A 17,311-nucleotide genomic window follows, 5' to 3' on the forward strand; every position below is an offset into this window, starting at 1 on the left:
AGTAAAACAAAACAGAGGGGGAGGGGTTAAATAACTGTTTCTCTTCATTTCAAAGACCTTGTGCTGGCTCTCAATTGGGTCATCTAAAATCAACCATTGGTGTCGATAATATTAACACTGCCAAGAAGCAGAAAACAATTTGCTCGCAGACGAAAAAGGTTATTGGAAAAGGAGGGAGGTAGTTATCTGTATATACATGTATACTGTACTATACTGTAGTTATCTGTATATACATCTATAATTGTAATAAAACAATCATGGACAAATTACTAAATAAAAGAGCAACTTAAAAGTTTAAAATAGTTAGGACAACTCTTTCGATCAAGAAAATTACTTTATGTGTAAAAAAATCAAATCATATGTAGAATCTACCAAAAAAATTGTTCATTTGTAGAAATACCAAAATTTTTAAGATATGAATAATTCATATATTTAATTGTATCTCTCTGTTACAAATGTGAAAAGGTTAAATAGAAAAATATTTAAATATTCCTGTAGTGTAGTTGATCTATAATAAAGGTATGTTAGAGTGTCTGTCACTAATTCTACAATTTTTGTGCAGTTTTTAAATGCATGATTGCTACAGATATACTGTTTAATTTAGTTTAAAGATAAAGAATTTGAAAACATTGTAAACCAAGTATGGAAACTTTTTTTTGAGAAATCAAATTATGAAAGATAAAAAATAGTTTAACAAATTTTATATATTGATAAATTGTAAATCGATTATAACCTAAATGTTTTGCAATTAAAGTTAAATAATTTATATTTATTTCTAGAAATATTTTGTAACAATTAATTCTAAATAAAAAGTTAGCTTTCTTTCTTAAATATCTATCATTTTTCATTGCTGCAAAAACTGTTTTTATTTTTGACAAAACCCTTTAATTTGTGGTTTAAAATAGCATGTCTACTCTATAACTTGTTATAACGTTCGTTGACTTTAACTGCCTATATTTAAAATAAACACAGGCATAAACTTTCAAAATTGTCTTTTATGTCTTCTATGAGGTATGAATAGAAAGTGTTCATGGCTGAAATAAAATCGACATGCCAATTTTATATCGAAAGGAAAAAGGCCAATTTAATGTAAAGTGGTATCATATATTACCTTTAGATAGATGGCCTGCAAATAGAGTGATTAAACTAGAGTATCATTGTTTGTCATATGCCCTCTCTCTTTACCTAAAGGCCTTGCAGAGGAAATTGCCCAATTTAATGTAAATTGGTTTATACATTTCCTGTAGATAAATCAGTATTTGTCATATGTCCTGCTTCTTGTTCTAAGAGCATAACTAATTAAATAACTTCTTGTAGACATAATTTTCCTGTTATTGTAGTAACTAGCCTCTATTAAACTATACCTAGCTATTGATTTATTGTAACCGTCTATTAGCTGGACATATGCTCTATGCCATGCCAACTAGAAAAAAAAATTAGGTAAGATAAATGCACAAGATTCTTCAGGAACGAAATAAATGGGGTGTATGTAATATGTATACATACTCCCCCCCCCCCCCCTAACCATAAGTTACAAAGGTTTATGGTCATTAGACCCAGTCCTAATTGTATAATCATCGACAAGCTTATGAAACAAATGATTAATTAAAAGAAGAAAAAAACTTTGACCACCCTAAAATAAAAATACTTGCCATACCTTTGGTAGGTTGATGGATTAAGTGTCAATACAGAATACTTTTTTTTATTCAACCACATCTCTTCTAAGACAGAATGTTTTAGCACATATAGGTATGTATCTTAAGATCTCTGAATGTCATATTCGAACATTTACTACTGCAGAAAGTCAAATTTTGACATGTATTGACAGTAAAACAACCAAATTTGACAATCTCTCGTAATCTCTTTTTATCTTGTCAAATTTTTTTTATAAACAAGGAAGCTCCATCCTTTTTTTAATGTGACCGCCAGCCATTTGGACGGCTTGACGTTCTTGTATTTAGAGTAGCTGCACTTCTAAATCTTAAGCCACTTCTGTTAAAAAGTAAATTAAACCTAAAAATGAATGATAAAGTAGCTTTAAACACTTCTATTAAAACAGGATAAGCCATACTTAGCATAATATTAAGAACCATTTTTATAGCGAAGCTACTATAATACTCTCTTGTCTGTACGTACAAACGGAATATATGGCTTTTAGAGGGCTTTAAATTGTTTGTGACCAAAGGTATCTACTCTATAAATCTCTTACTCTGTGGGCCTTTCTGTATTTTTTAAATCTTATATCAATAATTCTGAGTTTCTCTACATAAGGTTGTAGTCATCCTTGTTTATTTAAATTTTGAACTATGTCACGTATCATTCATAATCACCTTCTATTCATCTTTGTAAAGCAGGTTCTTATATTCATATTATTTATAAGACACTGGAATGCTAATTTAAGTAGCTTAGCTTTTTTTTAAAGTAAATCTTTTATATAATTTACGTTTTTTCATCCACTTTTAACAGCATCTATAGCATCTAGTGCACCTTTGATTTCCTTTTTGGGATTATATAAGTCATTATAAAGGTATAGTATGTCCATTCTTAACTTTTTGGGTGCTATAGGATGAAGAGGTATAACATTTAATGTGCAGATTCCTCCATTTGTCCTTGTTGTTCTAGTACTAAACTACAGGTATCTAAAGGGATAAGTCAATGGCCGATAAATCGATGTACATCAACAATGATAATACACAAAATTCGACTTCTGTAGATTACAATTAGTGGATAAAACCTTTGGACACTCACCTTAATGAACCAACCAAACTAAATTCAATCATAATTCACAATAAGTATTAAGTAAGCCAACGAATAAGCAAACGCTATTATAAAAGTTTGGGGACCAGTGCAATATACAGCCTAATATCCTATTCTTCCTTGACTAAACTATCAAATAAATTTGCCAACATGTATACCCCTTTATCTATGTTTAATTATGACTCTATTTAAAACAAGATAAAGATCAGTTTTGAATAAATTTTAAAAGACTGTAATTCATTTGTCTCGTATTCATTCGAATCCGGTGGATAGGAACCGGTTCTCATCCATACGAAAAAACTATGTCTAGCATCGTATTATATCCAGTTTTCTACGAATATAGAAATGTACAATCATAAGATTAAAACTAGTTTTAATCTTATAATTGTACATTCTATATCCGCGGAAAGCCGTTTATAATACGATACGAGAAATAACTATTCTAACTTTAACAAGTATAATAAATCCACAAGAAGCGATGTACTAACATGTTAAAATACGGGGGGGGGATATTCTCTAGAAATTATGGATGGAGGGGACATTGTACTGTAAATCACACTGGAACCCAAAGTGTTTATATCCACATTATCTAATTCGTTGGCTCAAAAACCTTTGATTGGTTGGTCCAAAACTGATCAACCAATGTTTTTTTTTATAAGAATGGGTAATTGTCTTTATCGTCATTCGGGATTCGTATCAAATTAAAGACCATTTTCTTATACCTTTAGCCTAGATCCCTGCTAGAAATAGGTATAAAAAAGCTGAAAAATCATTTATAGAGTAGTTTCGCTAATTAGACCTATTTTAACATTAAAACAATGTCTCTGTGTGCAAAATGAATTAAAAATATCCTCCCATTCCGTTTTTAAACTTTCGGACTTCAAACAGGTTTGATAACATTCAAAAGAGCGAAATCCTCATACATCAAACTACATGAAATATTAGTATTACAAGGGCTTCAAAGTCTTTCTGATCCATTAACTTCTATGCTTTTATTATTAAATCAATAAAGGGTTTTCAGTACGTTAATATATCATTTTTTATCTCTTTAGAATATATGAGTTAAAGTGGAACATTACAATAGGTTTAACATAAGGATAAAAACGTATTCACAACATGTTTTTTGTAGAGTCGATTCGGTACTTAAAACATTTCATGATGAAAAGTGACATTTGTAAGAGCGAAGCTACACTGTAACTTACTTTTGACATTTAGTTCGTCAATTATATAATTCTTTATATACCCATTTTGTCTTTTTTACTATTTATCACGCGCCTGACATAACAAAAATTTAACGCTTCTTGTTGAACGCGAAACCAAAACATTTTCAAATATAGCGTTGGATTTAAGACATTATTGCAAAAAATACTTAAGACCAAAACAAATAATCCCATCTTTAAAAAATTGTAATTGTAAAACAATTAAACATTTTGTATATTCAACAAACTTACATATTATGTGAATTACAGAGTAGTTTTGCTAGCTGGAAGAATTTGACAGACATGATAATGAACTTAAATACACTTCACAAAACTTAAAAATAAACTTGAAGCATTTTTCTTGCCACTTGCTCAAGCATTTTTATGTCTACTTAAATAAATTAAATTCAAAGATGTCAAGAATAAATTCAGCTTTTTTATTATTGAGATATATAAATAAAATATGCTATAGAAACCTAGGTATACCTATGAAAAACATATGCTTATACCTATTCACGAAAAATATGTATCGTTTAACTTTAAAATTTTAAAATATTGTAAAAAATGTACTTTACCAACTTTTTTGGTGCTTTTTCAACCAAAAATGTTAAAAAAAGGGATCAATACTTTTTTTATTAAGTTTTGTATTGGTGGCAGGTGTTGAAGTAATAAAAATGTCCAGCCAGCCCAACAAATAACACAGCCTAAAGATAAGGGGCAAATTCACAAATATGATAAAACCAACATAAATCAACATGGATGATAGCGTCCATCGGTAGCGAAGAAGTTTTTATTTAAAATAACAAAAACATGTCAAGCAAGCCCAACAAATTACACAGCCTAGAGATAAGGGGCAGATTCATAAAATAGGATAATACCAACATAAACCAACATGGATGATTACGTTCAATGCAATAGTAGAAAAGACCTATGTTAAAGTAATGAAATGCCCAGCAAATAACACAGCCTTAAGATAAGGGGCAGATTCCTAAAGAATATAAAATTAAAAAAGGATATTTTGTTAAATATGAGTAAATCTTAATGCAGCAGTAAATAATGATTAAGCCAAAACATACAACATTATAGAAGAAGAGATAATTCACTAAAAAAAGGATAATGAAGCTTTTTGAATGAATAAGTCAAATACAAGTTTGTACATTGAACAAAAGTAGAAAATAATTTAGAATTCTTATATATTATTTCAAAAGGAGATAAATGAGAGGAAAAAAAGCTTATCGAGTAGCTAAAACACTAAATTACTTAACTTTTAAATATCTAAGCTTTTACTTAAAGAGAAAACGTAGCTTAAATTTTTAACCAAAAACTTTATTCATGAATTCGGCCTGTATATAAGTCGAGCACAGAGACTAACATAAAAGTCGAGATAAGATTTTAAGATAAAAATTTACTTTTTTTATGTTAAACTTTTCACAGTTAATTTAGTTTTTATGAAAAAATGTGGGGGCTATTGTTTACATTTCTTTGTTTTAAAGTAGCATAGCAATTTTATGATTAAGGCCTGTCCGTCTGTAGCTTACCAAACAATACATATTTAATTATTATTAGCAGCGAAGCTAAGTTTAACTTGGGTATTTCTGTCCCACTGACAAACTTATCATCGGAAACTTTATAAATATTTTCCGTAGTCTTAGCGCATTTATAATTCACGTCGTTTCAGGGATGACAACGCTATGAATTTTGAATTTGCCGCTAAAATTGACCAATCATGTGTCTCCTTTGTCAATTAAGACGTCCAATAAAACGCTAGTATTTTGACAGGAGAACTGTTATTAAATTATTTTAGCAACAAATTCTACTTTTTATAGATACGATTATCCTGGTTTAATTAAAGTACATGTAAGTTTTCAACATATTATTAAACTTTCATTGAAAATATTTCTTTTTATGTATCAGAAAAATTCGTCTTAAATTAGATTTTTCTTCAAATCTTTGAAAGTTAAAAAGTAATTAACTTTAGATTGTGTGTTATCATTTTATCACAATTTAAATTACAGCATATAAAAGCTTAAATCTTGATGTGATAACTTTATAAAATAATTCTAGGAACAATTTGCTGACTTGTAGCTACTCTATAAGTTGTAAATGTCGACAGTACGTCTGTCACAAATGAAAATACTAAACATTATAGACATTCTTTGAATTAGAGTTGCACTATATTTCATGTAAATATTTAAATAAAGATTTTTGTCATTTATCGTTTAAGCTGAATTTACTGAACATTGACCTATATTTTCAATCATGTAGGGAGGGGACATTAGATTGTAAATTATACTGGTCCCCAAGTTCTCTCTTTCTTATGCTTAAGAACTTTGGGGACTTTTATTTAATCTTTATTGTTTGGTTCATGCTAGCAGAAGCCAAACCTTGTTAATCATTATTGGGGTTGAACATCAAGTTACATTCAATGTCTTAGCCCTTAAAATACTTGAACCCTGATTTAGTTTGTTGCTGCGATACTTTTGTACAATATTATCCCTGTTTATCTGTGAGATAACCTGCTAAGATTAAAGAAAAGAGTTTTTGTTAGGAAATCAATTAGTCGAGAAGCAACGAATATATTTATGTATAAAATCAGAGTGAACATGTTAAACAAAATAGCTTTGAGCTGACATACAATACAATAGTTTGTGTCTACTAAAACATATTTGATGTATATTTAATTCGAATGTATGCCAATTGATATTTCTTTATTCTTTAAGAATCGTATTAAAACAATTCTATGTCGATTAAACAACAGCAACTCTATTCAACAGAGCTAGAGCAAGAAAGAAAGAGAGAGAGATAAAAAAAAGTTTTTCTTATAATTTAATTTGTCTCATTTTTAGCTCTTCAAAGGAAAAAAATAGAAAAATGAGATAGATAAAATAATCAACAAAGTATAAACAAGGGTAAATTATAGAAGTAAATAGAACAATTAAATCCATATGAAGCTGAGCATTACTATGAATAAAAATAATGGACCAAAAACTTAATTTACAGTAAATGTGTCAAAAAATGAATAATTCGTGACTTTAAAAAACAGAATAACGTCCCGTAAAATGCTTTGATTGAACGCATGTAATAAAGTTATTATATGTATAACTTACATACCTAATTATATAGTAACTACGCTTCTAAAAAGAACATTATACAAGTACTATAATGCTCAAATATTATCTTTTAAATGGCTATAAAATTGATTATTGTTTAAAATCATTCAAAGAAAAGACAAGATGAATAAAATATAAAAAAAAACTTGAAACATTTGAAAATAAAAGTCCCCCTAATATTAACATTTACTTACAAATGTCATATATAACACAATAGGAACTTGTAAGGCATAACCGAAAATCGACAAAGACTAAATTGTTTTAAAAATGATCCATATGACGTCATAAAAATTAGGGAGATGAGAAGCGAAGTGGGAAAGAAAACCCATAAAAAAGAGATGGATAATTTTTGTTTTGAAATAGAAAATAAGAAAAAAAAAATTTTTATAAAAGGTTCAGAACACTTTATATGGAAGATAACATGAAAAACAAAAAAACGTCCACCTTTTAATTTTGTTTCTAGAATAAGATAATTTTCAAATCTTAACTTTTTTAGAATTTTAAGATTCTATATTGTAAATGTTTAATTTTATTTTGTCAAAATTTGCCACATACATAATTAAAAAAAGATTTTATTGTTATCCTCAATTCTTCAGTATTGTACTTAATGTTGAGTTAAGATTTTTATATAAGTAGCATCTCTATAATTGTCTTATTTTCATCTTTCTAATTCTGCTGGTTAATGACAACACTATTTAACTAAAATATCATGTTCAGTGATTTATTTACATGCTAGCGGAGCTATTTATTCGAAAGAGTAAGGAAAGTAGAAAAATAGCCTGAAACAAAACTTAGATATAAGAATTATATAGCCTAAAACCATCCAGGTACCTATAAGAAGCTTCCATAAAATGAAATCGAAATCTTAAGCTACAAACAAAAAACCTTACTACTATATGTAATAGGACATATTTTAGTATGTTACTTTTGTTCAAAAATATTTATGGGCTGATGTTGCCACGCTACTTGTTTACATAACTGTCCTTGGTTTATCAATATTTCTTATTCCCTTTCTTTTACTTTGGATTGTCTCGTTTTTGTTTTCTAGAGACACAATTCAATAGAAATCTGTTTTTTACACAATTCAAAATTTAACATTGTTAAATTTTTTATCAAGCAAAAAAAGGGAAAATAAACAAGAATGGTATTGTCCAAAGAAAAAGACGTTTAATCCACTGCAAATTAAAAAAAAAAACATGGATGACAACATCCTTAAGTAGCGATGCATAAAAAAACATGAAAAAATAGACAACGTGATTTATAAAGTAGATGTTTAGTTGTTATTACAAAGAAAAAGAAAGAAAAAACTCATGATTCATTTATAACTAAGGTTTATGTCTGAAGCATGTCTGACAGACAGCCGGATAAATCAATTTATAGACTAGATGCGCACATTTCATAGAAATATCTTCACTGTAAATTTCAGCTGTCTATCTTCAATAGCAGCCGAGCAAATCACATCTACCCCATAGTGTAATAGACTTACAGACAGACAAAATTAATTGTAGAGTAGCTTCGCTACTAAAAACCTTTTACATTAAAGATAATTCTATTTAGTTAAATCTTTGCTTTAAATAAGAGCTCTAATCTATATGATGCGACAAAACACTTTTTATTACATTAACTTAAAAGTGTTTTATTTGATTGTAATACTTTTTACAATGTTTTTACTTAAAATTTACTCTTTTTACAAATATCTAGCTCTGTAACTGTTTATTTTTACATTTTCTAGGCTAACATTGTCAATCTAAATATACAAAAAATAACTATATGATATGCAAAGATTTTTATAAATATGTATATCCGTCTATCCAACCCTCACTCATTCCATTGTCTTATCTACGCTGTCTATATACGTCGTACAGTCTCCAAATAAACATATTAAAGTACACATATAACAAGGATGACAACATCCATAAAAGCGAAGCACTGAAACGGTAGGACAAACGGACATTAACACTTGTATAGTGTCAGAACTGAATAATCAGAATATAAATGTATAAGAGTCGATGCAAAATTGTAAGTAAATTTGTTGAAAAACTGCTTGATACAGAATGATGTTTATGGACATACTTACATTTTTAGGACTTAATTATAGAGTTGCTTCGCTTATAATATTGTACTTTGTTGTCCCAGGAATCAGTATACAAAAAATCATATCAATCGGATAATTAGATCATATAAAAATTTGTTGTTAAAAAAGTAAAAAAATCAAAATGGACGTACGGACATTTTGGTAATGATTATAGAGTTGCTACGCTTTCTAAATCGTATTTAACTACTGCAGGAATCACCATGCAAAGTTTGAAATCGATAGGACAATTCTAACATGCCTAAATTAACGAAAAAAGCTATCCGTGACGGACGGACGTACGGAGTGACGGACGGACGCACGGACGGACGCACGGACGGACGGACGGACGGACCGACCCTAATTATAGAAAAGCTTCGCTTTTAAAAAGTAGAAGAAATACTCTATGATTGACAATTAATGGTTAAATTTTCGATGTATTACATTTACAGATTTTTAGCTAATATGTTATGCATATTGATTTTCTGGTCTTTGGAAAACTTTTTATAGAAGTTTATTCGTTATTCAAAAAAATCTCCAAACTACTTTTTGTAAAATCCACGAAATTCGAATTCTAAACAATTAGTCATCTTTATACATAGTAACATATATAGGTGAGTTAGGTTAGGTTACATGGCTGGGGGGGGGGGGGGGGGCTGAGCTATAGTATTTTAGTATAGTGGTATGTATGTGTGTCCGTTCATATGAAGCTTTTGTATCTTTTCCATTTTTCTTCGGATTATAATATTTTAATTAGCAAGTTTCAAAAAATAATTTCTGACTAATCTTGTTTTTTGTTTAGGTTCTGAGGTAACCAGCAACATAGAGGCAGCCAAGGACAGTTCCATAAAGCTTTCTTGTTCTGATGTCACACCAAATACTTATGTCCTGCTCCTAGAATGGAAATGTGTTGGATTGTGCACATCTCAGGTAGATTGCTAGTTAGATAGTACCTACGGACAGACACTTATTTATAATAAACGAACAAATAAAAAACACCCTTTTGTAAATGTTTAGGGGGGCATTACAAAAATATTTAAAAATTAGTTCAAAATTTCTTTCTCTGATATAAATATTTGGCCTTTCCTAGTCGGGTTTCATGTCATTAAGAAAAATGTTGGTCTTAAAGGAACATATAGGTTTTCCTCTATTCAAAGAGTGTTAAATTCCAATATTTTTTTCGGATGTTTGAAAATTTTACCAATTTAAATTGTAGCAAAAACATGCACCTAATGATTAAAAAATCTCTTTTGTTTTATTCGAAATCACTTTAAGACATAATAGTTGCATCGTACTATAAACATCTTTCAGCGGATATTGAAATGAAATGTTTATTTCAATATTCGTGGACAATTGTCTGTAATACGATACATTATTTTTCAGTATGGCTGAGAACTGGTAATGTTCCAGCGGATAATAATCGGTTTCAAAGCCATACTGGAATAATGATTTAAGCTTTTTGCACAGTCATGAAATGTTTTAGTAGCCCTGAGATTAATATTAAGCTTTTACAAACAATATTGATATTTAGGGAGACTCGACATTGATAAAATTCACCCGAGGTCGGAACATCACAGAACAACGAGATCCAAGATTCACCCTTGACACACAATCCTTTGATCTACATATTTCATCCGTCAGGTAGGATTTGTCCAGGGATAGAAAGATAGGACAATGGCAGGAGTATTTACTCTTGACAAACAATCCTTTGATCTATATATTTCATCCGTCAGGTAGGATTTATCCAGGGATAGAGAGATAGGACAATGGCAGGAGTATTTACTCTTGACACACAATCCTTTGATCTATATATTTCATCCGTCAGGTAGGATTTATCCAGGGATAGAGAGATAGGACAATGGCAGGAGTATTTACTCTTGACAAACAATCCTTTGATCTATATATTTCATCCGTCAGGTAGGATTTGTCCAGGGATAGAGAGATAGGACAATGGCTGGCAGGAGTATTCACCCTTGACACACAATCCTTTGATCTATATATTTCATCCGTCAGGTAGGATTTGTTCAGGGATAGAGAGATAGGACAATGGCAGGAGTATTTACTCTTGACACACAATCCTTTGATCTACATATTTCATCCGTCAGGTAGGATTTGTCCAGGGATAGAGAGATAGGACACTGGCACGAGTATTTACTCTTGATACAGGATTTGTCCAGAGATAGAGAGAGAGGACATTGACAAGGAGTATTTAACCAGATTCCAAAGGAATAAAGAGAAAGCATAAAGATGTTGTATTGATTTTTCTTTGTTAGTTTAGGTTAAGTACTGTTGTTGGAAGCCCTGCAAGGGTTAATTGTTAGGACTCTACAAATGGAATAGAAAATACTAGGCCTATGCAGCTGCGCGTAAAACAAAAGTAAAATTAAGCCACTAAATTAAACCTATTTGGGTACTAAACATTCTGCTTGTAAGATGAGGAAAAGGTTTAGACATTCAGCTGTTTTTCATAGTTAACAACGTTGATATCTCTGCGGCTTACAGGTTGCTGAACTCTGTTGTCGAGCTCTTTTAGGGACAAAATTTTAAGAGAAAAAATGAACAGGGGGATACTGGAGTTCCACTGGTTTCTTTTAGAATTTTTGTGCAGAATTTGCATAAAAGGAATTTAGATACTTGAAACATAGTTTCATGCAGGGACACAGATAGTAAACCTGAAAAAACTGTACCTCTGACTTTTCTGCCTTTCAAAACAATAATCTTTAAATCTATCTTACGTAATTTACAAAGAAAAGTTATGTATATATGTTTGGTAATAAATTATGTTCGGTTCTAAAATTTTTTTCTTTAATTGATACTAATATTTTTTAATGTAAAGACCTTTTAAAGGATAGATTCATATTTTTAAAACTTTCCAAAGTATTTAATTTTCAAGCTATAAGTATAGTTTTAATATTTTTATAATTACATTCAAAATAATAAGCTTAGAGGACGAATTGATATATTCTAGCAAAAATATAAAAAGTACCAATTTTTGAAAGTGCTTAAAAAATATAATATAAACACATGATAATGTAAGTCTATTTATTAATTTTTAAGACACAGAATAAAAATATTGATAAAATGTCTACTGATAGTAATGAAGGCTTACTGATGTAATAATATTTTACTACTTATTTATAACTACTGTCCTACAGATTAATTTCAATTTAAATATATTACTGGACTATTTTTCTATTAAGTTTTGATAAAGCATAACAGAAATTGTTTATTGTTTCTGTGAAGTAAAATCCAAGTTAATTGATTAAATACAAGTTGTCAAGAGAATAAATTTGGATGTTATTGCAAAATAGTGATTAATAGTTAAATAGCAAAATATTTGAAAAGGATATGAATATTTTTTTTATAAGTAGTCTTGTTTACTGGAGTATACCATTCTGATAATTTTTACTTCTTCATCAAATCTGGAAACTTTAAACTTTTATGTTATGGGAGGGGGGGGGGGGTGACCAATTTGAAAGTGTCAATCAAATTGTCTTTTTCACTTTCTATTGATTCAAACCAATTTGAATATGTCGAAAAATATTTATATTATGATAGTTTTGCCTTCTGACTGATCAAAGTTTAATTTGCTGTGTTGAATGAGGATTAAAATTTTGAAGCTAGCCACAAAACTTAAACAAACAACAAGTCTGTTTAACAAACTATTAAATTAGGTCAAAATCAAGGGCCTACCCAGTCTAAGGATTTGTATTAAAAGATTTCAAAACATAAATTAGATTTATAAAGACAAACTCATCTTTTTTCAAAGTGCAGAAAATTCTTGTTCACATTCACTAATTTGTTTATTTACTAAGTATATTTGCGATAACTTTTATTTAATGAAATCTTCCAATTTTTAACCTGTACAAAACGGCCTGCTTAATTGCTTCAAGATCCATGTCAGATCTATATAGGAAATAAATGTCTATAAACGAGCTCAAGTTTTCCAAGGACTATTCGTTGAAAACTCATAGTGCTTCAATAATCCATAATAAACTCTCATTGCCCAGAACGATAAGACCCATTATTTTACTTTATTAAAAACAAATTCATTTTTTTCATTTCATTTTGCTATTTACATTATAATGAAGTATTTAATTTCTAATCATAAAAAAGAAAATTTAAATTTATGATATAATAAATTTAAGAAAACTCCGTTTTAAAAGAATTCGATTGTGGCAACACTTTGTGTGTTCAAATATTGAACTAAAATCGTAATCATATAATAAACCCTTTGGTGATGGTAATGTAAAGAAAAAAATATAATTTAAAAGATCTTTTTAAGATCATTTAAATTATTAAATATTTACTTCCGTTTAAATAGTAATGCCGGGTGAGGAAAATAGATTTATTGAGAAATATATATGCATATAGAAAACTAGCCAATAGGGAGATAGTTATATCGAGCCAACTCTAGTATTCTTATATCAGACAATTCAGGTTTCAATTAAAATTGTACAAAAAACTAAAGGGTTTATTTTTCTACCAGTATATTAAACTTTTAAACAAGACAAAAGTTTTGCTGGCTAATTTACATTTTATCATAATTAACAAATAAAATTGTTTAGCACAGACTTGGATTTTTTAGAAGTAGATTTAGTTTGTTTGGTATATTGTTAAGATATAATGCAGTATAATTAAATTTTTATTTAACGAACCAAAACAGAAGTAAGAATTGGATTCAATAATTTAATAATGGATTAAATAGTAATGAATAGTATATTTTTTTTGGAAAAGGCATTTCCCGTTTTCCTTCCAATTTTGTCATTCAAAAAAATTCAAACATATTTTTCATAATCAAAGGGTTCTATTATTGTTTGATGAACAATATTGAGAACTGTTAAGACATAAGATACAAATATTATTGTACCTCTACACATACTATTAACTCTATTATTATTCAGGATTAAAGACACTGGTTCCTTTTATTGTTTGGTGAACAATAAGGAGAACTGTATAGACATGAGACACTATACCATGGTACCTCTAGACATGCTATTATCTCTATTATTATTCAGGATTGAAGACACTGGTTCTTATTATTGTTTTGTGAACAATGAGATGGAAATACAATGGTATCTCTAGACATGCTTTTAACTCTATTATTATTCAGGATTGAAGACACTGGTTTCTATTATTATTTTCTGAACAATATTTAGACCTTTATAGAAATGAGATAAAAAAAATGATACTTCTAGACATATTATTATCTCTATTATTATTCAGGATTGAAGACATTTGTTTCTATTATTGTTTGGCAAACAATATTGAATTGGATACAAATATAATGGTACCTCCAAATATACTACTAACTCTATTATTATTCAGGATTGAAGACACTGGTTCCTAATATTGTTTGGTGAACAATAAGGAGAACTGTAAAGACATGAGATACAAATATAATGATAACTCTAGACATACTATTAACTCTATTATCATTCAGGATTGTAGACAATGGGTCTTGTTATTTTTGAACAATATTGAGAACTGTATAGACATGAGACACTATACCATGGTACCTCTAGACATGCTATTATCTCTATTATTATTCAGGATTGAAGACAATGGTTCCTATTATTGTTTGGTGAACAATATTTAGACCTTTATATACATGAGATACAAATATTTCTAGATATATTATTAACTCTATTATTATTCAGGATTGAAGACACTGGTTCCTATTATTGTTTGGTGAACAATATTGAGAACTGTATAGACATGAAAAACAAATATTATGATACCTCTAGGTATACTATTAACTCTAATATTATTCAGGATTGAAGACACTGGTTCCTATCATTGTTTGGTGAACAATATTAAGAACTGTATAGACATGAAATACAAATATTATGATACCTCTAGGTATACTATTAACTCTAATATTATTCAGGATTGAAGACACTGGTTCATATTATTGTTTGGTGAACAATATTAAGAATTGTATAGACATGAGATAGAAATATAATGATACCTCTAGACATACTATGAACTCTATTATTATTCAGGATTGAAGATACTGGCTCTTATTATTGTTTGGTGAACAATATTAAGAATTGTATAGACATGAGATAGAAATATAATGATACCTCTAGACATACTATGAACTCTATTATTATTCAGGATTGAAGACACTGGCTCTTATTATTGTTTGGTGAACAACAAGGAGAACTCTCAAGACAAGATCAAACTTAAAGTATTAGGTAAATTTATTTATATTTTAACAAATTTATTTTTTATCATGAAATCTTCAGATTGATAAGGTGTTGTTTTAAATTTCTTTCCAGCTAGCATTAAATCAATTGTAAAATATAACAACAAGTGGAATGGCGTTTGTTTGAGATAGATTGCAGAACTTGAAAAAAAAACTCCAAAATACATAAAGTACAGTTTGAAATACAAGAATATTCAATATTTTTAATGCTCCTTTACTCAGGGATATAAGAAAGAATTATGAAAATTGATCTTATGATACTTTTCGAGTTCCCCCTTTTCTAATTCTTTCTAGCGTGTCTATTCTATACAATTATTCATCTGCAGGTTATTTAAAAGCATATTAGCTTCACAATATGTTGAAAATGCCAATTTTTAAGTTTCTTAGATTAAAATACGCAAATGAACCTAAAGTTGCCACAATGGATAGGTTTATAAAAAATTTCTAAATATACATGTATTTATCTTAATCTACTTTTGATGCCCTATCCTTGTTGGTTATTTTTTCTCTGACTCGAATTACATAAGTAAGGAGGCGAATGGAAGATTAATCCTTGTCCTTTCGCTGTATCCCTATTGATTTCCTAATCCCTTACGTATCTAGTTACCTATTACATATTCCATCCCACTCGAAAAAGCAATTTATTTTTCCAATCTGGTACTGTTCATGTTTCTAGGTTTTTATCTTCAAATGCCATATCAATATCCTTACAAGATAAAAACCACCCCCTCCCCCTAAAACACGGCAAATAAATCTATATTATTTAGAGTTCTGGGAGGGGACATAGAAAATATTTATAAAGTTATCTCTTTCGTTGGCTTAAAAACTTTACGTACCAATATTAAATATTGATTTGATTTTACAAACTAGCAGTTTCCAAAATTTATTTTTCTAGTCTACAAAAGCGAAGCTTTTCTATAATTAGGGTCGGTCCGTCCGTACGTCCGTCCGAGATAGTTAGCTTTTATTCGTTAATATAGGCATGTTAGAATTGTCCTATCGATTTAAATTTTTGTATGGTGATTCCTGTAGTAGTTAGGTACGATTTAGAAAGCGCAGCAACTCTATAATCGTTTCCAGAATGTTCTTCGCTTTTATGGATGTTGTCATCCTTGTTTTATAGTAATTGGTGGTTTCATCACTTATGGTACTTGATAGTTTTACATGATTTTAAAGATTTCTGTTTTAACAGGAACAATAATGGCCCTAAATGGAGCAGCATTAATATGTTAATACAGTCTTAGCTAGACGGAAGGACGGATCTTTAGAGTAGCTTCGTAACAAATAAATAACCTTAATGATGAACAAAACGCCAATACGGTAGAGGGAGGGGGTGTTTAAAGGGCCAAAAAGATTAAGAATAGGAAACTACAATCCCCAGGAATATTACATCTGTCACGCCTGTTTTTCCCCTAAACTTTTTTACACTTTTTTACCTCTGCATTTTAAGTTATAATATTTACCAAAAAAAATTTTAGTTACATAAATAAAATTAATTTTAGCGGCTACGATCCTAATGACCAAAAACAAGGTATTTCTGTGCACACAGACAGACAAACAGACACAGATCCTGTTACTTTTATTTAAGGATATAAAAACGGCTTTAAAAGGCAGACAAACAGCCGAATGATACGACTAACATATAAAACCTAAGCATATAGTAGCTTCGCTACTAAAAGAAATCTACCAAATGTAAATTGACAGATATGAATATAAAATTAGTAGTTATCGCTGTAGGTCCCCTATCCCCCATCACCTCCCAGGGGACATATTTGTGAATGGATGACCCAATGATATTTTTTGGGGGGAGGGGGGAGGGGTTGTGTATCGTATATGATATACAGTATTTTTTACTCATTATTGGCATATTTCCTAATTTCGCATATGGACCTTATAATCATAAAAATATTTTTTTTTGTTTTGACACAAAAAAAATAAGGTTAACTTTTCCTTCAGTAGAAAG

The 17,311-nt window shown here is 29.5% G+C and overlaps 1 protein-coding gene across 2 annotated transcripts in view; it reads left to right on the plus strand.

The window, feature by feature from the left end:
• The window catches only part of LOC145321792 (putative receptor-type tyrosine-protein phosphatase mosPTP-1), a 121,359-nt gene that overhangs the window by 17,659 nt on the left and 86,389 nt on the right, over nucleotides 1–17,311 (plus strand). The window contains exons 3-5 of one of the 2 annotated variants that reach the window (XM_080163411.1): nucleotides 9,940–10,067; nucleotides 10,669–10,778; nucleotides 15,258–15,337. In XM_080163411.1, the coding sequence (XP_080019537.1) occupies nucleotides 9,940–10,067; nucleotides 10,669–10,778; nucleotides 15,258–15,337 (318 nt within the window). Of the gene's footprint in view, nucleotides 1–9,939; nucleotides 10,068–10,668; nucleotides 10,779–11,200; nucleotides 11,243–15,257; nucleotides 15,338–17,311 lie in introns of those variants that run through there. The other variant, XM_080163412.1, reaches the window with a different exon arrangement.

Source organism: Acartia tonsa, chromosome 6 (genome assembly GCF_053477335.1).
Source record: "Acartia tonsa isolate MP-2025a chromosome 6, ASM5347733v1, whole genome shotgun sequence".
Classification (NCBI taxonomy): domain Eukaryota; kingdom Metazoa; phylum Arthropoda; class Copepoda; order Calanoida; family Acartiidae; genus Acartia; species Acartia tonsa.